Source organism: Mus musculus, chromosome 13 (genome assembly GCF_000001635.26).
Source record: "Mus musculus strain C57BL/6J chromosome 13, GRCm38.p6 C57BL/6J".
Taxonomy (NCBI): Eukaryota; Metazoa; Chordata; class Mammalia; order Rodentia; family Muridae; genus Mus; species Mus musculus.
In genome coordinates, this window is record NC_000079.6 from 114,954,327 (window position 1) to 114,979,720 (window position 25,394).

The 25,394-nt window shown below is 39.0% G+C and overlaps 1 protein-coding gene across 1 annotated transcript in view; it reads right to left on the bottom strand.

The window, feature by feature from the left end:
• Nucleotides 1-3,752: 3,752 nt before the first annotated feature.
• Itga1 (integrin alpha 1) overlaps nucleotides 3,753-25,394 on the bottom strand; it is a 143,886-nt gene continuing 122,244 nt past the window's right edge. Inside the window, exons 21-29 of the mRNA NM_001033228.3 lie at nucleotides 23,274-23,350; nucleotides 21,272-21,361; nucleotides 19,767-19,869; nucleotides 16,153-16,266; nucleotides 14,131-14,235; nucleotides 13,878-13,982; nucleotides 12,190-12,282; nucleotides 11,272-11,388; nucleotides 3,753-5,808 (exon numbers count right to left, since the gene is read on the bottom strand). Coding sequence (NP_001028400.2) covers nucleotides 5,764-5,808; nucleotides 11,272-11,388; nucleotides 12,190-12,282; nucleotides 13,878-13,982; nucleotides 14,131-14,235; nucleotides 16,153-16,266; nucleotides 19,767-19,869; nucleotides 21,272-21,361; nucleotides 23,274-23,350 — 849 coding nt within the window. The 3' untranslated portion in view covers nucleotides 3,753-5,763. The remainder of the gene's footprint in view (nucleotides 5,809-11,271; nucleotides 11,389-12,189; nucleotides 12,283-13,877; nucleotides 13,983-14,130; nucleotides 14,236-16,152; nucleotides 16,267-19,766; nucleotides 19,870-21,271; nucleotides 21,362-23,273; nucleotides 23,351-25,394) is intronic.

The following is a 25,394-nucleotide window of genomic DNA, read 5'->3' on the forward strand; positions in this document are numbered from 1 at the left end:
TGCATAGGTCAAACACATGAAAGATCAGATATCCAGCCTCCAACGGTGGTATAAGAGCCTCTAAACCCCACACTCCTTTCTTTAGACCTGGACCTTAAAACACAAACGCCAAATGTAGTCACAGTGCTGAGTGTCCTTGGCCCCTGCTTTATAGTCATGATTCCCTTCCTGGGATAAGTGAGGGATTTCTGAGTCTTTGGTCACAAACTATAAGGGGACACTAGCCTAATCAGCCACAAGAGGCATGTGGCATGGGACAACCCTGCTGAGGAAGCCCCAGATCAAAGCATCTCCTGGTGGAAGAAGGGAGGAGGGCTGCAAACAGACTCTGGTCCCTGTCATCTTCTACCACCCCAATCCTGCAGGCCATGCACAGAGGGAAAAAAAGGAAGTCTTGTCTCATGGGGTGGGGGTGGAGTTTGCAGTATGCAAGCAACAATGTAAACAAACAGAGCTGTTCTCAAAACCAACAGTGATAAGTGAGCCTCAGCCTTGCACATCTTTGGTGCAGTAAAAAATTCACCAAGAAATGCTCCTTAAGTGTGGCTGAGGTGGGGGAACTGAGCCTTGGCTGTGGCAGGCCAGTGGAGGCTCTGAACTTGAGCTCATACCCTTGGTCATGTTAGATGATCTATTTCCATAGGTTAGGGGTCCTGTATTCCCTAGGTCAGATGAGTTAGGGCTCCAGGGTTGGGACATGCCTGACTCACCAAGCTACTCTGTATCTTCCTCAAGGTTTGTGGTTAAATCTCTTACTCTGAACTTCTACATTCAAGTGCAGTTTTAATACGAAGATGAAAGACGCCCGTTAGCAAACAAGACACAATGCTGTAGTTTAATGCCATTGCTTTTTCTCCTAAGATTTCAAAGGAAATTTGTGTATTTTTTTTAAAAATAGTGTTGTATCAGAGTACTTCCATTTGAGAAATGGTGGCATGATCAGGCTCTTTCGCCTTATGCGGTGCTTGAGCTGAAACCTAGGGCCTTGCATGAGTTCGCTCTGCACTCAGCCACTGGGCTACACCCAGCCTTGCATGTGGCCTTTTGCAATGGGCTCTGACTTTCCTTTCAGTACAGAATGAATGGGTAGTGGTGGTTTCTGGATTCTGAGTAGATGGAGCTGTGGGGGCCACTGTCCAATTGGAAGTTGGAGCCCAGGGTACTCATTTTGAAGTTGTGTCTACATTTAAAGTCTTTTATATGCAATTAATTTGTAGGTCACAATTTTAAAGCAGCATCAGCTTGAGCAAAATGCCCTTCCTTCAGGTTTTAGAACTGGCCTTTGGCTGAGGATAGAGAATGTAGAATACTTAAGAGCAGTAGCCGAAGGTCTAACTCCCTCCCATTTCTTCCACAGAACTACAGAGAACAGTCACCCAAGTGGTTGTAAACGTCTTCAGGAAGGATGCTGCATCTCAGAAGTACAATATACTACACACCAACCCTTTGGAGTGTCATTATAGGAAACTGGGTTGGAAAACCTGAATGAATGATCTGTTCAGTGAAGTTGGCATTTGCAGCAAAAGGAGTACTTGTCTTAGTGACAGGGTACCAATGCAGTCTTCCTGAAACCTTTATTTGAGAAGAGCAATGGGGGAAGAGTGCTTGGGAGGTCTGGGCAATGAATGAGAAGTGCCTAAAATGCTATTTTAAACATCTAATTTTCCAGAAGCCACTTTATTGGGATGGGAACATGTCCCTGGTACATGAGACAGGTCTGAGCCTGGGACATGAGACAGGTCTGGGCCTGGGTCTTCTTCAGTTTGCTCATCACTGTGGCAGAACAGGATAGGAATTTCATGTGAAACTGGTGGTATGTTCGGTAGAGAAGTTGCTATGGAAAAACACAGTCCTTGGCAACCAATGGCTGCCATTCAGTGTGTTAACTGTGGACCTACTATGAGTTGACTCCTGGCTTTCCACACAGCCTCTACTGCAATGCAGTCCTACTCCATCACAGATCATGTTTTTTTTTTTTCCTTTTGGTACAAACTTGCTTTCCTAAAATTGAGCCTGTACCTTGGTTTATTAAAGAAAAAGCAAATGATTTCCTATAAAAATATATGCATATCATATATATCTATTTATAGATAAAATTATTCTGGCTGCCTAAGCATCAAATTCATAAAAATCTCTTTCTACAAGTTTTTTTCAAGTATCTTTATGACAAAGAAAATATTTAGGGTCTACATTGCCCATGATCCTAGTGCCTGGGAGCCTAGCCTGTCCTTCTGGTATTTGGGTTCATTTCCTTGTCTTCCCCAATTTTCTTCCACAGTGTATAGATCATTATTTTGCCATCATAAGAAAAGAGACCTGATTGTTGCTCAGTCAGAGTAATTTTGCCTGGCTAGGGCATGTTCCAGTCCTACAAGTGTAGAAGGGCACTTGTGAGCTGGCCTGCAGTGGAACGTCATTTGTTTGGCCCTGCATCCTGGGAAATAAGTCAACTGTTTTGTCCTGGGGGCAATAAAGGTTATTAAGTTAAAAAAAAAAGAAACCAGAAAAACAAAAAAGAAAACTAATTTAACTAATTTCATTGTTGATGTTTAAATTGGACCACAGATGTTAGAAATATTTGTCAAGGAAGATTTTCCCTCAGGCCACTTTCAGGCCTATGAGTTGGGTAAGGAAGTGGAACAGTGTGTGTGTGTGTGTGTGTGTGTGTGTGTGTGTGTGTGTGTGTGTGTGTTGTGTCTCTGAGTAGCTCTGGCTCTCAAGGAATGCAACCCCTCTGTATTTTCTTGCTTTTATTCCCTTCCTCCTTCAAGTTCATATTACTTTATTCATATTAAAGAATGATTAATTTTAGATATTAAAGCTAACATGTGACTAATCTTCAGCAATCTAACTTCTGGGGCTGACTTAGCCATTATATTCAGTACAAGTTGAAGTTTGATTGTAGCGTGTGCTCACGCGTGTTAACAGACTCTAAACACTGGTCTGCATCTCTACCCATCAATTATTCTAATATGTAGCTTATGTCAGGGGTCTGCTACAGTCTCTCAAACTAGTTAGTAAGGCCTGATGCACGTTTCTAGGAATTCTGTAAGCTGAATAGGGTCTTACTAGCTGCCTGAAAGTGGCTTTGAGGAGAATAAAAAAGCCACAAAAGTTATATATCGGGGTACCTTTTCCTCTTGAAGAACAAGTTGTTGAGTAATTTATTTGTGTTCCATTGTGTGTTTCCTCAGGAAAGAGAAGACATGCAAAGTTCAGTTGATAGTGGAAGCAACAGTGCTTTAAAAAAGTTTCAAAATATTTGGTGATTTAGTTTAATCGATGAGTTTGTAAATAGTCTAAAGTATCATTCAATTTTCTTATTGCCTTAAAATAACATTATAGCATTTAATATATTTTTAATTATTTATACGTTCTAGAATATTCCCATAAAGTTAATCTGGGACATCTGTTAACATTTTTAAGATCAAAGCCTCTGCATTTAGGTTTTTAGTTTATGGAAGAACAACTAAACTTAAATATTAATAGGAGTGAATATTGTATGAAAAGCAAAGGAAATAAATGTTCATCATTGGGGTAGCTTTGGTGTGATTTCTTTCTTTATGTTTTATAAATTCTACCTTTTGGTATTCTTCAATTGCTCTGGATTTAAATGGTATGCTTATGTGTGTACATACAACTACATACACATACACACAGACTCAATTATGTCTGCAGAGAAATGAGATGTCTGGTTCCTTATTTCCTACTAACCAGGAATAATTTATGCTAAAACCCGGCAGGCAAGTGGCTTTTAACATCTTTTTATCTGGCCAAACGGCTCTTCCTCTCCTTTCTTAAAAGTTCAAACTGTCTTGATTTCTGCTTCCGCACTGCTCAACAACATATTTAGCTTAAATACGCCCACTTTATAGCTCCATGTGCAAAGTTCAATGCCTTTAAGCCCCTTACATCAAAGATGAATCTACATGTATCCAATGAATTTCACTCCTAAAGGCATGGAGCTAGGAGTGGGGCTGCTGGGCAGGTATGTACTGGAGTTGGGCAGCATGGTAACTGAGCAAGAATCACCCGAGTTCTGTTGGGCAAAGAACAGGAGCAAAGTATGACTTCCAAAGCTGGCGAGAGAGTGAAAATGGAGCGCATCTTTCTTCTAGCTTCCAGTCCACCTCTCTTCCAGCCAGGGATGACTGTAGCATCATCCATCCTTTAGCCCTTAGGATCTGACATGTAAGGGTGGAAAGCCAAGAGGCTGAATCTGAGCCCTAAGATAATTCTCAGAAATATTTTTTTTTAAAAATATCAAACCGATAGCATCTAATTTCTCTGTTGGCTTGCTGAGTTTTGAGGAAAGCAGAGCCCAGCTCTTTCTGGATACTGACAGGTCTTACAGTGGGCAATCAAGTGGAGAGGTGGGTTTGGGGCAGGAGGATCAGCACATTTTACAGCAGTAGTTCACACACGATGATACCGTACATTCATTCATTGTAATTGAAATGGAGCAATCTGCAAGCTTATGTTACAGCAGAGTCCACGGGCCTCAGGGATTATTTCAGGAAAACAGAAGTGCAAACAAATGAGTTGTATGTCTCTGTTAGTATATGTTTTCAAGATATAAATTCTTTAAATTACCTGGTTTTCTATTTAAATACTGATACACCATGTTCGAAAGCAGTGATTTCTTGGTACAATATAACATTAGCCGGGGAGACTGCTTTTTTCAATAACAACATAAAATGTGTTTAGAAAATTGAAAAAAATTAAAATAAACAGTCATATTTTGTGGTTTTACATGATCCTTATACCAGAGTTGAGAAGCCCCCTACTTAATGAAACATCCCAGAAGCCCTAGCATTAAATAACTACTCAGGAAAGGTGACATCAGTTTTATTGGGTCATCTATGTATGCTCATGTTTCATTAAGAAACCCTCTGGGCATCACACACATGGTGTGGCTTTTCACTACTTATCATTGTTATGCTACACAGGCTGCTTCAACTTTATATATAATATATATATACGTATACATACATATTATATATATTATAAGAGTTTTTTGTTCTAGAGCTCAATATAAATTAAGCAGTTTTACTTTCTGTAAAAGTTTAAATTAATAGATTCAGTGCGCTCATGTTTAAATAAGGACTCCATCTTGACTGCCTATTCTACATAGAATTTAAGCTCAACTGCACTATTTTCCAATCACACTGGAAAATACTCTTTCCACCTTATGGGATCCACAAGGTCACCGAGTGTCACCCGTGATCTAATTCTATTTTCAGTCCATATTGTATATGAGCTTGGCTAAGGAAAGTTTTTCTCATTTGAACTGGGAGAACCTTTCACCCCATTCCCGTGTTGTCATTTACAAATGCTGAGTGTCACTCGGAAGATGTGACCAAGGAGAGATTCTTTATTTATGCTGTGCTGAGAGTAACTGCTTCACGGAACACGAAGCTCTTTTTGTGCATCCCTTAAGATACTCTGTGTGGCACGTAAACACATAAAGGTACTTATACGGACGATTCTTCTTTAAAACTCTTTGTCATTTCACTTACTCAGCAAAAATGAGTAATTATTAAAAATATTTCCCATTGCTTTCTACACTGTATCTTTGGGTAGCCTTTCTGGGTCACACTTGATCTGTCTCTTTCCAAGTAAGCAATCCTAGATGGATGATGGAGTACATGGAGCTATGTGACCACATCTTTGGCTATATTTCTGAATTTCTTCTCACATGATTGAGGCAAACCTGAGGATAGATTGTTGAATAGTTGTTATTGGTTTTTTTCCTTAAATATTTCATTTCTCCATTTTCTTCTTTAGTGGCCTTTTGAAGAATCCAATCTGTTGAGAAAATACAAATCATAACACAATTAATTACTTTGATTTAGGCAATAGATGCTAATCTATTTGGATATAATCTAATTTAATCATGAATTAGGAAATCTGGGCATATATTTAATTCAGAGAACTGATGTATATTTTAACTGACCGATTACTACTGTATGTAATATAGATGACATTCATCAAACCATTTACTTCATCTTTGGCTATATCACTACACTCAGTTAAGCATCTCTTCCAATAAAAACCCTGCATGTGTGGCATAAGCAGGCTTCTGAGGCACATTTTCTCATCATCAAATTTCTTAATAGACAGAAAATTTTCCATCCAATAAACAATGGTCACAAATTAAGATTCTTAGAGTTCACAGCTAGCTTGCTAGATGGCCACAGACAGGTATCAGGGAGATGTCTGAATTTCCTGAATTAATCTAAGCAGGTCAGAGTGCTGCACACAAGGTTGCCAGAAGTTTCTCAAAAGACCCCATGTCGTTTACTTATGAAAATAGAATCATTAGGCTCTGCCAGTGCCTGACAAATACAGAGATGGATGCTCACATCCAACCATTGGACTGAGCACAGGGTCCCCAATGTAGGAGCTAGAGAAAGGACCCAAGGAGCTGAAGAAGGGATTTGCAGCCCCATAGGAGGAACAACAATATGAACTAGCCAGTACCCCCACAGCTTCCAGGGACTAAACCACCAACCAAAGAGTATACAGGGTAGGACTCATGGCTCCTGCTGCATATGTAGCAGAGGATGGCCTAGTCGACCATCAATGGAAGGAGAGGCCCTTGGTCCTGTGAAGGTTCTATGTCCCAGTGTAGGGGAATGCCAGGGCCAGGAAGCGGGTGTGGGTGGGTTGGGAGGGGGGAGGAGATTGGGGGTTTTTGGAGGGGAAACCAGGAAAGGGGGATAACATTTGAAATGTAAATAAAGAAAATATCTAATAAAAAAACAAAAACAAAACAAAATAAAAAAGAAAATAGAACTATTGACTATAAGGGGGAAAATCATGTAGTGGTTAACGTAAGTCACATTTTATTGTTCTCTGTTATTGAACCATCAGCAAAAAACTTCTCAGTCTTATATTTATTTCAATTATAGAGAAAACAAAGACAATTGACACGAGATAAGCATTTGGAAGTTATCTAATCTTACTTTTTAATTTATTGAATAAGTTAAATCCCATTTAAATAATTTAATCTTCTTTAAAACCCAATGTTTAAATTAAAAACCAAGTCCCAGGGGAGCAGCTTTTAAAAATTGTGCGCCCTAACTTTTTAAAAAATTTGAGTGAGTTAATTATTTGCAAATGAATTATATCCTTATCACATGGATCTACAGGTCTGTACTGATGTGAATTCGCATGCTCCTGTGGATGTTTGAGGAGGGGTGGTGAAATCTGCTTGCAGGCAGAGGCCAGAAGTCACACTTGGGCATAGTTCCTTTTGCTTTTGCAGATGGCATTTTTTTCCATTGGCCTATTAGACTAGCCAGAAAAAGCCAGAGAGCCTGGGGGTGGGAGTGGGGAGACAGAGTGGGTGTAGGTGTGGGTGGGGACCTTCTGTCTCCACTTTCAGTGCTGGGACTATAAACACATAACAGCCACATGCCAATATGCATAACCTTTAAAAAAGATTCAATTTCTTCGTGTATAAAGGTATGTCTCTGTGTGTGTCTGTGTGTGGGACCACACACGTGAGAGCTAGTGCACTCAGAGGCCAGAAGTATGGGTACTGGAAACTGAACCAGGCATGTAGAATGCAGATGCTAAGCTATCTTTCACCAGTTCACAAGCCGAACTGGGTTTTGTGTGTCTTGGGCGGGCGGGCTCGTGGGGTGTTACTTGACTTGTAGCTGAGCACCTTACTAACCGAGTGATCTTCATAGTCGGGGACTACACACTTAATGACTGAGCACTAGAGGGCTTAAAGGAGCAAATGATGAAAAATATGCATTTCCATGTTAGGACGTTAGCCAGGGCTGTGGTCCGCCAGGACGTAGTTGCTAGAAGACGAGGTAAGGGGTGGTATGAACAAGTGATGGTGAAAGCTGCTGTGACTTTGTGTTTTCCTGAACACCAGTCATTTCCTGGGTGGCAACCACAGAAGCTCCGCACCTGCCCTGAGGTGAGAGTAAATCAGAGGCTTCTCCAGAGGGGAGCCAAGTATTTAAGATCCACCTTCTTCCGGTTCTCCCCAGCCGTTTGTCAATTGGCTCGCCTTCCTCTCAAAACCCGCCCCTTCCCAGCCAGCTGTCTTCTTTTTAAAAAATGTTTCTAAAAGTCTATCTTCCAGATGAAACTACCTTGATCGTAACTTTTCCACTCAAATTCTCCAAACATTAATTTTACTAAGGGAAGCAAACTTAAACAAAGACGATCTTAGCCAAGAATTGAAAAACGAAAAGTAAGTTTGTGACCCCCCTAGACCTTCTATAGGGTGTTGCTTTCCTGTTTTGATTTCTGAATTATAAATTCTCCTTTATAGAATTAACCTAGTTCAATACCCTGTGGCAAGAAGTAGGTGGTCAATGCATAATGTGGAATAAGTGTTGAATAAACAAATGAATACCGATTAATAAAAGATTAAAACGTAATGCTACACCAGTCCTCCTTATCCACAGGTCTGGGTGCCTGAAACATGGCAGTAATGAGTGACAGACACGAAGTTTTGTTTTATCCTATTTGTACATTTTGATGATGAAAGTGATATAAATTAGTAAGAAATTAACAATAATGACTAATAAAATAAGATTCTCATAACACTGTGTTATGATAAAAGTTAGGCAAGTGAATTTTTAAAAATTTCCCAGAGTATCTTATTATATATACTGCATTATATTTTGATGAGCAGTTGATGGATCCTGGAGTTTTCCAGAGAGAAACCAACTATGGGGAACTACCATATTCCCATCAATAAGTTATGCTGGGTGGGCGACAAAGCTGTAAGATGAAGACTCATCAGCAATGGGACTTGGACATCGTGTGAATCAAATAATAAAAGGCATGTCCTTGCTTCTCATGGTTTTTCTTCCAACTGTAGTATTTTGTTTTATATGTTCTCTGAATTTTTTTTCTAAGTCAAGTATTTTACATGTTTCAAAGGAATCATGATCCTATACCCTGTACTGTTCAGCCAAAGAATTTATTTTTAAAAAATGCAGAGGTTTTAGAAACAATGCTAGTTGTATCTAGTTGTTCGCTCCTTGATAATCTTGGGGTTGGGGTGGGGTGGGGTGGGCATGGTTCACTAAGTCTCCTTACCTTTGTTTTAACATTTACAGGTGTAAAATGCAGTTACAATGTATTGCTATAAAAGTTGTAAGGACCACAGAATGGAATCAGTTAATATCTACTCAAACTCTTATTCAGAATATTACTGTCTTTGCGGCCCTGAAAAACATGCAAACCTTGTCTGTAACTTCATTCCTCGTTTAGAGACTGAGGTGTTCAGCGAATATCTTGTGTCTGTATGGATGTGGCACCTGTCAATTAAAAGAAAACCCTATGGCCTATTGGAAAGGGTAGACTAGAAGGTGGGACATCCGGGAGGCAGAAAGAATTCTGGGATTTAATGTTAGGCAGATTTGCCCTGGGAAGATGTGAAGAGCTGGATGCATGGTATCTGAGCACAGGAAATCAGCCATGGGGCAAAGTCTAAGTTAAAATAAATGGGTTAAGTTATGATCTAGTCAGATATTATAAATATATTTTGAGAGTGGGTCTTATTTCTGGGAGGAAGAAGCAGACCCAACTTCTACACTAAGGGTCATAATAGCAAGGATGCTTGGAAGCAGGGTGCTTAACAGAGTTCCTGGGACATGGTAAGCACTTACTAAGAGCTAGCTCCTTCTGTCTGTCATAGAGTCAGAGTTGCGATTGTGCAGCCTTTCCGGAAGGCGTTTGAACTAACTAAACATACATGGCAAGACAGCCCAGAGTTTGTTAGCTGACCGTTTGTGGGTGGCAAAGACAATCGTAGAAGCTGTAAGTAGGTATCAACACAACACTTTCTGGAAATGTTTTTATTTTTCTATCTGGGCTTTTTCAAACTAAGGAATTAGAAACAGGTGGGTGAAAATTCCCTTTTGTTTGTTTGGTTTAAATAGAGGTATGAAGTCAGTGGAACTCATCCTAATATCAGCCTGACTGTCCTTGAGCCCTAACGTCATGCCATATGAGCTCAGTCAGCGCTCACACTAATTAGAAGGACATCATCACACTAACTAGGAGGCATCCTCAGGCACAGGGTGAATCAGAGGTGCTTCTAAGCCAGGAAACCAGTCTGTGCCAAGCACAATGTAGAAACCAGGCCTTGGGTACCACAGTGTGGCCAAGCCAGGTACTGCAGAGAACATTGGCCCCTAGGAACTTCAGAGGATGCTGCTGAGTGTGAACTGTGTCTTGGAGCTTTGATAGGGAAGGATCATAGAGTCTGTTTATGGAATCCAAAGCTGCTTGGGCATATTCTCCCTGGAGGAAATCTCCCAAAGAGGAAGTTTGTCATCACAGAAAACTCAGGAAGGGTGATAATAGTTGTAGCTCAGCAAGAAAAAAAATTTCGCTAGATAAAAATAATTCTACTGTTCATACAATAGAAAAATGAGTATGTAGTTACAGTTTTTAATTTTTGCATGCTTTATTTAAAGAGGCAGTAGGTAAAATGTTAATGCAAGAAAGAATTATAATTCCATATTTAATTGAAAAAATATTGAATTCAACTTTTCTCTGTTATTTTGTTTTCTGATAAATTCATCATAAAAGCTATCATCATGGCTTGTTTGAAAATAATATGTTCTTACATTTCTCACCCTAGACCATCTCAGTAAATATCTAAATTAACTTGAAAGAAAACAAATTACCACCTTGGTGTTCCCAAAGGATTTTGGTATAGGGGGTCTCTGAACCTTATGCTCTTCATTATACTATTTTACTATTGTATTGCATGTTCCTTATACAGCCACACAAAAGAAAATATGTTGTCTTTTCTGTTTATACACCAAAGAAGCATTTTATCTTTAAGACACACAGAGTGGCTAAAACAAGGTTCATCTCAATTATGAGTCTATTCCTCGTATGTCCTTCATTGATATAGGACTTCAGACTACTTTTGCCATAAAACTAGGTTTTTGTTTTCCTTTCTTTAAAAAGTAAGAGATAGACTTATTACAATTTTAGGTAAATGTTAAGTTAAATGGTCCTTAGTAATCTTCCCCTGTAAAAAGGATGCCCAGGGATTTTGGATATATGTATCCCCAATCGAGGCACATGGTTTTTCCTTTGTGAAAATGAGACTCTGTAAAAATGAGACTCAATGTATGAAAGTCATTTAAAAAAATCTCTCTTCTCACATGAAAGCTTGCACTTTATTATGTACGAGAGCATCAATAACTCCTAACTTATTTTGCTCATTGTCTCTTGGTGGTTGGAGTAAGCATGGGCAGTATCCATGGCGCTTACCTTCCACAGAGCTAATATAAGCAGCATTAACAGCAGGAGTCCCGCAAAGGCGCTCAGGAGGATAACCCACAGCGGCACTCGGCCTGGGAGCCCGTCTTTGGATATCTGAATAGCCAGCTGAAAATTATTAAACACGGTTGTTAACGCTGATAAACACCCATCAGAACTCCTGGAACACCGAGTCCGGGTGGGCTTTATTTTTCTACCAAACAGTGTAATTAATCTCATTACTGTATACAGAGAAAACATTTGGTTTACGTTTGAGAATGCCTTTCATTTACTCACAATGTCCCATAATATCAAATTTATTATGACGAAAATGTAGAGCAGTTCGAAACAGAGTTTTACAACTTAAATGGTACGGCTCACTCAGATGGGATTTCTAAATGTTCCCAGGACAGGATGAGAAAATCATGCTTTTGTCTAAAATAAGTCCTTCGGCTTAATTTTCTAAAAAGTCAAGGATAAAATACGTGTACTTTTACCAAGGACTCAGCTTGAATGACTTCATCTTTGTTTTGGATTTTCCAATGACTAAGTGAAGGAGTTTTAAAACAAATTGTGTGTGTGTGTGTGTGAGAACATACATACATATACAGTTCTAAATATATACACATATATTTAAATACACACACACACACACACAGGCATTTTCTGCAAATAGATTTTACAATGTCTTCTGAGGAGGAGACGATAAAGTCAAACATGGCTGGTGAGTTGTAAACATGACGGCTTTCCTAGCTTCTAAGGAATAAGACCAAGCCTGAAAATCACATTAGAAGCCGATGGAAATCAAATCCATGTCTGACATGAGCGTCCGTTCAATCGCTGCTTACACCCCTGTATACGATCATAAAACACCCTGGCCAAGTCTGCATTTAAATGCCGTAACGTTTCCAGACGCGCAGCCGCACTTACCTCTCGTTTCCGGTTGCTGCTGCTTAAAGTCAGCGATGAGTTTTCACTCTGAAGTTCTCCCCGTATGGTAAGATTTAAGCTGGAAAAATGTGCCTGAAAGGCAGGTGGGGTTCGTATTAATGCTCCGCGTTAACCAAGATGACGGTAGTCATGTCTGTGCGGCACAGTCACCACACCTTCTGCAGTCCCCCATGTAAGGTCGGGCAAGATCAACCCAGCTGAAATTCCAGTACGGACTGGGAGAGGCTCCCGAGGTCTCACCTCTAGCTAAGGAACTTAAGGGGTTGGGAAAGTCGCTTTTCTTTCTTTCTTTTTTAAAAAAATATATTTTAACATAAAAATATAGTTCCATCATTCCCTTGTGCTCCCCTCTTTCCAGCCCTTCCCATAAACCCCCATTCCCTTTCAAATTCATTATCTCTTATTCTTGATTGTTGTTATAGATGAAGAGATATAAAACACAGTCTGGTAAGTCTATTTAGTATGGCTATGCATGTGGCCAGTGGTGCCCCCCGCGCGCCCCTCCCCTCAACTAAGTAGATGACCTTACATCATGAATATGGCGTGCCACAATTGTATTTGGTGGATTAATAAATACAAATAAATAACAAGTTATAAAATGAAGACAGGATGTCTGGTGTAGCTCTTGTAGGGGCTGGAAGGGGAGTGAGGTGTAGATAGCATCAAGATCTATTGTGTACATGTGTGTAAGGTTTGAAAAAGAAAATAGAAGAAAACTGAGATTGTTCTGTGAGATTAATACACTTGTGACTGCGGATACCTCTTTCACTTCCCGCTGCCCCCATCAAACCGTCCCTTAGATCCTCTTTATAGAATGAGACCGAAAACTTCAATATAACTTCCATTCAGATTTTTCTCTAGAAAAGCGAACTTCGGACTTACCTGCATCTAGGTATGTATGGGATAGCTACATTCCAATAATGAGGACTATGCATAGGTACTTATTAAGGATTGTGCATGATACAATATTAAACCTTGATGACTTACATTGTCATCTTAATAGGGACAAACCTAAAATTCTTAGGCCTATATGATCAACTAAATATTTCTTTAAAGAAATGAACAGCCGGGCATTGGTGGTGCATGCCATTAATCCAGCACTTGGGAGGCGGAGGCAGGCAGGTTTCTGAGTTTGAGGCCAGCCTGGTCTACAGAGTGAGTTCCAGGACAGCCAGGGCTACACAGAGAAACCCTGTCTCGAAAAACCAAAATAAATAAGTAAAAATAAAAAAGAAATGAACAAAAGTTACAAAGTATAACAAACTATTTTAAAACGGCCTGCATTCGGCTGGATGTGGCTTTGTAAGGGATAAAAGAAATACTTGTATAGACCGTCCAAACACAAATCACCACTCTTCTTATTCAAGCTTTCTACTTTGTTAATCACACCAAGGAACGTCATTATATCATCCTCTGAATCCTAACTCGGTCCCAAACTACTAATAAGATAAGCACAGACCTCAATAACGGAGTACAGTGCAAAGGTTAGCGATGAGAGAGCCCAAGAGCTTTGCATCTGACGGGGAACTTTGGAGGAAACTTAATGATTGGCAGATGGGGAAGATGAGCCCCGCACAGTGTCACATTCTTGGACACTCCCAGCCTCCTGTTCTTTCCAGGGCAATGCTGTGACTTACCCAGCTACTGCATAGTGAACTAGCACTTACTTTTATGAAAGTTGGTTTCCACAAGATGAGTGAGACATTCACTTGACTCACATCCGAGGGAAGGAGATGACACGTGATGGTAGCAATCTTGCAGGTACTGCAGTCCTGTTGGATGGTTAGAGATACACGTTACAGTGCTTGCGGTCTGATCACAGGCTCTATATTAAAATGCTTCAGATATATATTTCTAGGTTGGCATGGGATAGGCTGCACTTGGAAAGCGTAAAGAAAAAATTAACAGAACTTAGTTTACCTGGATTGTGCCTCTTTTGAGAACCTCAGACTTTGATATTGTCATTTTCTTCCCAGAGTTGATACCCAAAGGGTCCTCAAGGCTTCGAGGTCTGCAGTTTACATTCTAAGAAAGGAAAGATTTCCTCATTAGACACTGCCCAAGGCAAGAGAACAAGATAAGTTGGTGCAGTAATATGAAGGATCTGTGAATGACCGCCATTAATATATATATATATATATATATACACACACATACATATACATACACATATATACATATGCATATACAAATACATATACATACACATATATACATATACATATGCATATACATATACATACACATATATACATATACATATATACATATACATATACATATACAGTCTATTTGTGAGTATGCAGCACAGGAGAGGCAGTAAGGCATCTTCCATGTATTCCTACCTCAGGTAATAATCACTGTCTTCATGGCCCTTGCAACTGCAACAGAGCTCACAATTATCAATTTTATAGTTTTTCAAAGAAAATCTGGTAAATTTACCACAATGTATATGTTCAATTATAGATACTGTATTATCTATGCGTTATATAGATATTCAAATTCATAGATATAAATATACAGAGACAATAACGTAATGTACATGCATACATTCTGCTGAGGAAAAGGAAAGCATTAGCAGATGGTGCTCGATGAGATGCCCGTCTTCTTGACCTCAAGGGAAATTCCAGAGGTTTCTTTTTTCCTTGCCCTTAGCAAAATAATTAAATGATTTCCACAGCAAATAATCCTGTTGTTATGTTTTTATTTTTAATTCTGAGAATGCTTTAGTGTTGAAAAACTGGGTGAAAAGAAGGCAGAATGTTAAATGTTGAACCCAGGCATTCACTCACTTATCACTGAGTGGCTTTCTGCGGTCTAGACACTAAACAGCGAATGACAATAACAACAACAATGATAAATACATAATAATAGTAATAAGCAGAAAAGGGTCTATTCAGTGTTATAAATACAATGGGGCCACCATGCTGGGACAATTTGGGGTTAAGTAAGTAGCAATCTGCTCTTTTGTGTAGAGCCATGTATGGTTAGACAAAAACCATGAGGCTTCTTTATTGAGTCGACTCCCTCAAATAAATTAAACAACAATGAACAATCAAGTATCCATCAGCAATCAGTTACCTAATATCTACTGGACTGCACCATGACTCGTAAAGGGCATTGCCTGAGTTCGAGCATCCTGAGCCTGTGACTACAATCTTAGCTGCAAGCTCAGTCTTTGTGGGTGTGATTAAATAGAAGTTTTCCAGGTAAGAACATCTCACATTTCAGGAAAATGCAAGTAGGGGTGCACAAAACCATCGGGGCAGAAATGAACACAGAATCACAGGAGGGATGGAGTCAAGGGATACACAGAGGTACCAGCAAACACTAGATGCTGGGAGGGCAAGCGTGGCCCAGAGGGCATCTCCGGCATCAGCACCTCGACACTGGACTGCTCTCCCTCAGCATTACTGAATAACAAACTAGCAGGTTTAGCTCCTCGCTTTCTGTAGGTTGTTACCAGAGCACTGGATATTGAGCTTATGCATTCTGTCATTGATGGGAGTAGTTATTAATTTTTACTTGCTTCTCCATGTTTTTCTTTAACAGAACCACACTCACAACAAGTGTCACACATAACCCAAGGCTTACATATCAGCTGAAGAGTGTAGCAGTGGGCTGCAGAGATGGGCTTGGCGGGTAAAAAGTGTTCACCGCTATCCCAGTGTCTTGAGTTCTGTCCCAGGGCCTCTGGTGAAAGGCACTTGCCGCCAAGCCTGATACCCTGAGTCAACAAACTGCAGGGCCCACGTGGTGGAAGGAGAAAACTGACTACTACGAGTTGCCCTCTGACGTCCTCTGTGTACCGTGGCCCATGCAAGCCAACCTCCTCATACAAAATAAATAAGTAAATGGAAATGTAATTTTTAACAGGAGTTTTGAAAAGAAAATTTGAAAAGAAACTGTAATGACAAAAATTGAAAACCATCCATAACTTACATCAGAAGATGACCATCCAGTTGGGTACAGTACAGGATAGCCATCTGACGTCAGATTGGGAAATGAAATTGCCAGCCGAAGTTCTGGCATTGGGAAATGCCCTCTTTTTCTAATCTGTAGGAAAACAAATACACATATAATCATTTTCGGCTATTTCCAAGGCGTCCTCTCCATTTTACATAGGACTTGGCTTCTTTTCTTGTTTGCATGTTTTTGTGCATGTGGTATATGTGTGTTTGTATGTGTATGTTCACATGCATACGTAAGTACATAGGCATGTTTGCGTGGGCAAATACTACCATGTACTATCTGAATGGTGCTTTCAGGATTGACACTGGACATTCATTTTATAGGTAGTTTCAGCCTATTTGCTCTTTCTAGCAAATGATTATCATAGCATTTTCATAAAGCATGCACTGCTCTGTGTCAGAAGCATGAAAAGTATATAACTTAGCATTATAGCTATATGTTAGTTAAGCTGTTTGTATGGAAAACCCAAGGCATGTAAGGTCAGTTATTACGTTGTTCTCTTATGGGCAGGTTAAACAAGCACACTGAATACCCACTAGGATAATACACTTCCCAGTGTATTATCAACCTGGGTTAAGCAGTCCAGTGAAATCATCAGTGGGAAATCAGTATTGAAAATTAACACTATTGTTAATCTCTTGCCACACCTTCTCTCTGTGTGTGTGTGTTGCATGTATATAAAAATGTAAGTCTGTTTGTCCCTGTGTATGCATGTGTAGGTCAGGAGAGGTCAGATGTCTTCCTCTATCACTCTGTGCCATTTCTTTTAGACATCATCTTTCACTGATCTAGACTTTCATCATTTAGGTTGGGCAGGCTAGCCAGCACACTCTCAGGATCCATATGTTTCTGCTCCCCAATGCTAGGGTAACAGGCACACACTAGATTTTCCTTTCTTTCTTCCTTCCTTCCTTCCTTCCTTCCTTCCTTCCTTCCTTCTTTCCTTCCTTCTTTTCTTCCTTCCTTCCTTTCTTTTTTTTTAACGTAAGTGCTTGAGATTGGAACTCAGGGCCGCGTGACTGCACAGCGAGAGCTCTTGCCCACCAAGGGTCTCCTAAGCCTCTATCCAGAGTTTCTGGAGGTAGAGATCATTTACTTGATCCACACAAGAAAAACTTAGCACATGTTTTGGTTGTTTTAACCTAGTTAACTGCAATGCCAGACGCCCTGAGTCATCTATCTCTAGCCTCAGCTACACGGGGGACCTGCCTGCCATCACTGGTTGGTAAGATAGGCATCCACTGTCTTCCTTTTGTCACTGTATCACAAGCTAGCGATACTGTACCCTGGTTACTGATGCCCCGGTCTGATGAGCTGAGTGACTTCCACCTCAGTTTCTATGCGTGTTTTACCCGCTAACTCTGAATCGGCAATCGATGTCCCTGAATCGGGACCACCAGATGCAGTGTACCCCCTGGATACCAGCATACAAGCATGATCTCCAGCTCCTACACATTAATGGCTCCTTAGTGATGTTTACTTAGCTGTATGGGAACTCTTTAATCATCACCAACAGATTCCAGGCCTGCCTAACTATAAAGCGTCCTCTGGGGAGAGTTGCTTAGATCTGCAATGGTCCTCCACAGTTACTGAAGGTTACATCATCCTTCAGCCATGGGACTGTGGAGATTCCTGTCTGCGCCTGGCCTCTTACATATGAACATGGTCCGCAACCATGGGAGTTGTAATCTACCCAGGGCTTGCCTGGCACAGCCATTCAGTTGCATGCTCTCTTCTTCTGACATTCAGTTGGGATCATTTATTCTGATTCATCATGGTTTTCTTACTAAGAAGAGATCTTTCTAAAAACACCGGAAAATGTTGAGAGCAAGCAGAAAACGGAAGCCTTCTACAACCCACCCACTTTAGTTGCATTTTACTGCATAAACTTATCTTTGTTATTTACACATATTATGTCATAACATTTATATATTATATATACAAAACCAAAACTCCATATGTTCATTAAATCTATTACGTTGTTTCTCAGTGACATACTGGTTAGTTGAGAATACGACCTCTAACAGCTAGATAACAAATATCTTTCAGCACCTGTCACCCGGGTGAAACTTGCTGTGCTAATCTGGTTTGCAGTTTTACCTTAGCTTTTAACTCTAGGAATTAGATTATCATCTCTGTTTTATTCCCAAGCATCAAAGGGAAAACAATAGAAAACCGAATAAGCTTGGAAAACTGATAACTAGCGAATGTAGCCAAGATATTATAATATATTGTCTTCCCATTGAATATATAACATTGTCTTTACCAAATGAATGACAGTTTATTTAAGTAATTTCATAGTGTTAAGAGTTAAAAATTTAAGTGCTTTATAAGAGTGTTATTAAAATTTTTAATCATTAGTAATTTCTTAGGGAAAATTACTGATAGTAAGTCACTAGGACTCACCTAAATATGTTGTTTTTATTTTTAGCCAGGTAATTTATTCTAGAGTTAATTTTAACAGTGGGGGTCTGTCTTGCCCAACCATTGATGGCAGGTCTCCAGTTAATTTAGTACAGCAAAGCTACAGGAGATACACTGTGCTATTATTCATGTGAACGTTATTTGTAAGAGGGAGCTCCTATCTCAAAGCCGGAGCCTGTGAGTTTCAATATCTGAAGAACTACAACACTGAAGTTTTTTCCCTTTTCACTCTTTTTGTTTGCTACGGTACAAAGAGTCTGAATTATAAAATCATATTCCAGAACTGAGCAGGGAGATTGTGTTCATGTCAATTTCCAGAATGGAGCTAGCTGGTCACAGTAATTCTAGCAAAGAACTCAGATTCGTCTCAAGAGCGTGCATTCATTCCCATTTTGTAAGAGAACTTCATTCTTCGTTGCTGACAACGCTCCCAAACTTTAAGGCTGCCTTCATTGATAAGGGTGTTGTATCACTTGATGGCATATATACATAAACCCTCCACTGGAATTGGATGCTCTTTTCTTCTTGAATAATACCAAGTCTATAAGGGTTACCCAGACTGAAGCTCCGTGACAGCCTTCTCTAAAGCTTAGGTAACGTTTCCAATAAAGAACTTAAAATGAACAACAACAACAAAAAGTAGTAGAAAATATCACTTACAGAAGTTGCTGTGCTAACGTTGGTAATTTACCACATAGTCCATATGAGAGCAACAGACAGACAAGAGACAGTGATTCACTGAATAAAGGAAAAGAGTCCCCAAAGGATTTTGAAATAATTCATCTGTGAAATTGTCAAGATTCTGTGAAACATGATTTTCTTGGCTATACTAAAACTAATATAAACTATATAAACCTTGCGTTTATAATAGCTACTTGATACCAGAGTGATTTTTTCCTAGGAAGTTATTCTAAGTTAATATGCCTTACTATAAGGAAATTGAGACTTTGGCTTTTAAAATTGACTTAAGGTATAATTACCAGTTTGCACTTAATCTTAGCCTGAAGGTCTAGAAGTGATTATCAATTTGACAAAATATTCTAACAGTTAAATTACAAAGAAAAATATGCTAGGATATGGATAGCAAATGTTGAAACACTTTCTTGTTTTCTTAATGCCAATAACTTATTCACAACATTGACTTAGAGGCGGTTTCTTACCGTGTAGAAGACATTAATTTCATCCCCAATGTCCTTGGTGGAATTAATCAGCTCAGGAACAGTCTCATTGGCAGCAACTGAAATGTGGTGTTCACTCGCAGAACTTAGAAGAAGGAATTGGAAAAATAAAAATAAAACACAGTAAAGTTAATTTATTTGACTTCATTCTTTTCTTTCCTTACCTCATAGGATTCCATAAAAATATTTGTAGACTTCAAAACAGAGAGTGATTCTTTTACACCCCCGCCCCCCCAAAAAAACCTCAGTTAAATATTTGAGGATGCTAAGAAGCACTTAATTCAATAGTCACTGTTGCTTACTTGATGCCAATATGTTAAATTATATGTAACTTTTAAAATATAATTTCATTGCTAGCAAATGAACAGTTTCTATGAATCCTCCAGCATTTAAATTTAGAGAAAAATCAGACCAAAATTTGATATATTTAGTATTGGTGAATTGAAATGAAACCAGTTTTTAAAAGAACGTTTACATTTACATAATTTTAAGGCACTGTGACTGCTAGATGGAAAACCCACTCTCCAGACAAAGGTCACAGTCCTTGGATGACCCTGGTAGAATTAAGACCGTCTCTCAAAGCAGCACTTCAGCCAAGAGAAGACAAATAAAAGATATTTATACATGCGTGCCAAAAATTGATTTAAATTAAGTGGAGAACTGTTGGGGAAATCTTTGTGCTGACAGAAGCGGATGCAGCAAGTCAGACAACAGACAGCAGACTTCCAAGGCAAGGACAAAATGAGTGAGTCTAAGTACCTAGCCTATGACCCTTGCTTTCTGATCGGTCATTGCCCAAGAAAAAATGCCAAAAGAAACAGAACAAGACAACGTTAGACTAGGCTGACCTTGGCATTGACTCACATATGTGTATATGCATTGCACAAATTTACATAGAAAAGCTTGCAATTCTGCATCAGGAAAGGAATTCATGAGCAAGGGACTTTGTGGAGTGGAAGTTTACAAACAGGACTGGTACTTGAATGGAAAATAAGGTCTGAATGGAAAGAATGGTTTTTGGATAGTAGAAACTAACGGCTGACCAGCGAGAAAAGCTTTAGCTGTGTGTGACAGAGTGGGCAGGTGGACCCCAGCCCACACGATGAGGAAGAACAGTGACCAGAAATATGCTGCTGACCTGTCAGAAAACACTGCAGTTTGTCAAGGATTTGGCTTGCTAAGCTCCTACTAAATAGGAGCTAAGCCCTGTCATTCGTACATTGTATTTCAATATTTAGTGCACACGGGTACTCAAATGTTGGGGTGCATGTGGATTATATGGGAGATATTTGATATGGATGCTGGGCTCCACACAAGAATTCTATGCTTGGCAGGTCTGAAGGGGCACTGGATTGCCTGCTCCTTTCAGCATCCAAGTATCTGCTCCTTTCAGCATTCGAGAGGTGATGCTGTCAGCCCTGGACCACGCTAGCGGAACCATTTGGTGATCAGAAAGCTGGCAATGAGTAAAGGTGGATTCAGCCTACCTGTAAAACTGCAGTCCGACTTCATATTTTACGGGGATGGAAATATTTACTTCATTATCGTAAAGAGATTCCAGGGGCTCTTCACTGTCACTGGAAAACAGCACAATCACACCAACCGTTACATTTGCTCACTCACCCACCATCTCCATGCACTTGGAAAAGATTATCTTGGCAACTTAATAGAATACAAAATCGTAGAATTCTTGGTTTGTTTTTACTGAGAGGAGAGGGGAGACTGGAGCTGGGCATTGCTAACGTTCCCAAGCTGTTGGTTTAGAATGGAAAATCACACTCATTTAAACTACGTTTATCTAAATTGTCTGAAATAATAAGAGCTTGCAGGCTTAATCATTAAAATGCTAAAACTGCTGGAATTCTGTGGCATAAAGGTTTGGACACAAATTACCTTAGTTTATCTATATCATATATGAAGCCCTTGTACAGAGACTCAACAAGGCTCAAACAGCTAATTGTGAATCTAACATCTTCTTATGTTGCCTTTAATAGTCTTTCCCAATTGAGTACTCAATATGCATGTTGTTTACATTTTAAAGTATTCTTTGATTTGGGTGTAATTATCATGATATTTGAAATTTATTTATATCTATACACACATATACACGAAACACAAATATGCCCCATATATTAATGAAGAATGGAGAAAAAATAAAATTTATATGGCCAGATAATGGGGAATGCAGTTGTTCTTGAACTTTACATTGAGTTATTTAAGTTTTCTCTGCCTTGGTTTTTCCATCTACAAAATGGATATTTTATTATTAAATTTTCTATAGTAGATAACAAAGAAATAGATGCTGAACTAAACTGAATTGATTCAATTAATTTATCCATTAACTCATCTTTTACTTGTTAACTTATTTTCCATCTCTATAGCAGTGATTATATGCAGGAAGCATGCTGGGTACTATAGCCACGCCACTTGACCTCACAGTATATGTTCTGGTGAAAATCTATCCCGAGCAGGAAGCTAAAATCCCCTTCCAGTTGCTACTTTAAAAAATATATGTAGTAGTCTTTATTTAACCAGGATGAACTGAACTTAGCTAACAAACAAGTAAATACTTTTGTTCAATATAACACCTAATTTTCTTTTTTAAAATTTATTTTCCCCTTTTATTGAAAATAGATGCATTGTGTGAAAGAAGCATAAGTTTAAGTAATATTTTTTTCTCACATAATATGTCATGATTGTGACTGTAGTTTCTCCTCCCTCTGCTTCTCTCAGTTCCTCCCTATCCCCATCCTGCCTGGATCTACTCTATCTGTCTGTCACTAGAAAAAGAGTTTTCTAAAGGATAATAACAAAGTATAATAAAATAAAAATGAACACATTAGAGCTTGGACAAGACAAGCAAACAGAAGGAGAAACCCAAGAGAAGGCACAAGAACCAGAGACCCACTCATTCCCACACTCAAGAGTCCCATAAAAACACTAAACTAGAAGCCAAGGTAAATCCACTGAGGACCTGTGCAGACCCATGCAGGCCCTGTGCATGCTGCCTCAGTTTCTCCCCATCTCGACTTTGCTCGTGTTGATTTAGGGCCTGTTTTCTTGCATGTGTTCTGGGATGCTGTTGAAAAGCTGTGAATGACTCAGATAAAATTTATTGAAGTATAAAAGGGTACCATGAAATTTGAAGACCATGTGATTATTCAGTTGACCTTGAAAGATGGCTAGGAAATGCTTAAAATTAGAAGATCCTGTCAACTATAAATACAGGTTGGCAGATATAAGTGATGTGTAGTTACAAGATAGTCTACAGCTAATATTACCAACGATTTTATTTGTTTTGAATAAGAATTCTTCTACTTTTGCTAATTACCCCCCCCCCCATGGTATTTTTTGTGGACTGGTAATTTCTGCTGATCTTATACAAGCTTCAAGAAGCTGCCAGTGACTCTATGAAGCAAAACAACCAAATTTTACATGAAAGGCATGTGATATGCATAAACACATATATGTTCACACACATATACCAACCTTGTTGCACTTAAATGAATAATTGCATTTTCTGAGAGATGTGATGTATTAAACTGGAATATTATTTTGAAGTTAACCTATGAAATGAAAATAGATATCTTAAGTAACAGATGAGGAATACATCCACTTTGAGTAAAATACAGTTTCTATAAAATCCTACTTAAACAGAAATTATTAAATTACTTAAGAAACATTGGCTTACAAAGTACAGCCTCATCATAAATACATAAAATAAAATATGAAATGCATATGCATTTATAAAGGTGAATATGTAATATGCTTTGCATATTATTATGGTATGAATGCTTTATTCATTCAAAGGTTATATGGCCAAGTTTAGTTACTAATGTTACAAAATGAGAGGGTCAGTCCTTTTGTTAGATATCAGGTCTTGAGCATACACACCAGTTGGATTAATGCCTTTGTGCAAGAGGTACCAGAGAGCTGCCTTTCCTGTTCCCAGGAAAGTGAACCAAGACACACGCCGCAGTGAACTTAAATGCCTTATCTAAGTCATAGTAACAGAAAGAATGTATGCAAACCACAAATCAAGAAGAACCATTCTACTTATTTGACGTCCACAACTTTCCAGGTAAGAGCAATGAACATACTTGCAGCAGGTTAATAATTAGAGTCTCTTTAATTCAGAAAGTCTACCATAATAAAACAAAGAAACGTATTTGATTTGTTAACTTGGTAGCATAATTTTTTTTTTTTGGACCACGACAGGATAATGTAAGAAGAAAATACAAAATGTCTCAGCTATTTTGAAAAAAAAATTGAGTTTTGTTTGTAAGACTCTGCATATGTAAAGCAATATTTAGAAACAACAGGGAGTGCTGCTGTACAAGCATCACCCACAGACAGCTCTCTTTTGAGAAGCTCTGACTACGTGCGGGCTGGATATGGATGCCAACAATTACTCTAAAGTGTAATTAAAAAAAATCAGAGATAATCTGCAGGTTCTTGTCCAATGATCTCATCACAATGCTTATGAAATTGCATTTCTCAGCCTCAAAACTAATTTCACTTTGTGCTAATCGAAATATTTAAAATTTGGGCCAGGAAAACTTTCCAGAAATAACTAATGGAAACCACCTAAAATAATATCTTTATGTTAAATGTCAAATAGAAAAGTTGTGACATTTACAGCTTGTGAACAATTGGTGCTGTTCACGGATGGGTTGGCAGGGACCTTAAGGGTCACAAGATTAGCATGGCTGTAACACAGCACATATGGAAATCATCGTTTGTTTTCTTCTCTCCCATACATAATCTTAGTTTAGACTGAAAAAATGGAATAAAGTTCTTTTAAGAAAGATTTTTTCCCCTTGCATTGGAGTACTGATCTCTAGTCTAGTACAGCAGTGATTCTCAGCCTTCCTAATGCTGTGACCCTTTAATATACTTCCTTATATTCTGGTGACCCCCAACCAAATTTATTTTTATTGCTATTCATAACTGTAATTTTGCTACTGTTTTGAATTGTAACATAAGTATCTGATAGGCAGGATATCTGATATATGTCCCATATGAAAGGACTATTCAACCCCCAAAGGAGTCGCCGCCCATTATTGGATAGAGTTTCCTATCTCTCCTTAACCTCCACAGTTAGCCTAGACACTTGAGTCTTGGTATTCTCCAGGTCTCTGTGTCTACAGGAAGATTCTGGCAGAGAAGCATGCCCAAGGGAGCTGCTGACTGTATATTCAAAGGATCCTGAAATACTTAAACTGAGAGTCTAGATCTAGAACCCAAGAATATTCTAAATGTGAAGCCTAAGTTGAAATTGCCTACAAATTCTTCCCATTCACCCTTTGTATAACCTAAGAGTTGTTTTGTTTTAAACTTTTATCCCAAGCAAAAGGAACTGCTGGAAGAGAAGGAACTATTTCATCCCAGTGCCTTCCTCAAATAGTGCAGAACAACTGAATATTCAGATGCAAGTGGGAGTTGGGCTCTGTTCAGTACACATAAGCTTGAAGTTTTCCACATAGATCAGAGACCTAGGTGTAAGAGCAAAAATCATAAAATTCTTGGAAAGAAACTAAAAGTCTTACAGGCTATTTGAAGGACTCCTACAACATAATAGTACAAATGACAGCCTAACTTAAATGCAGG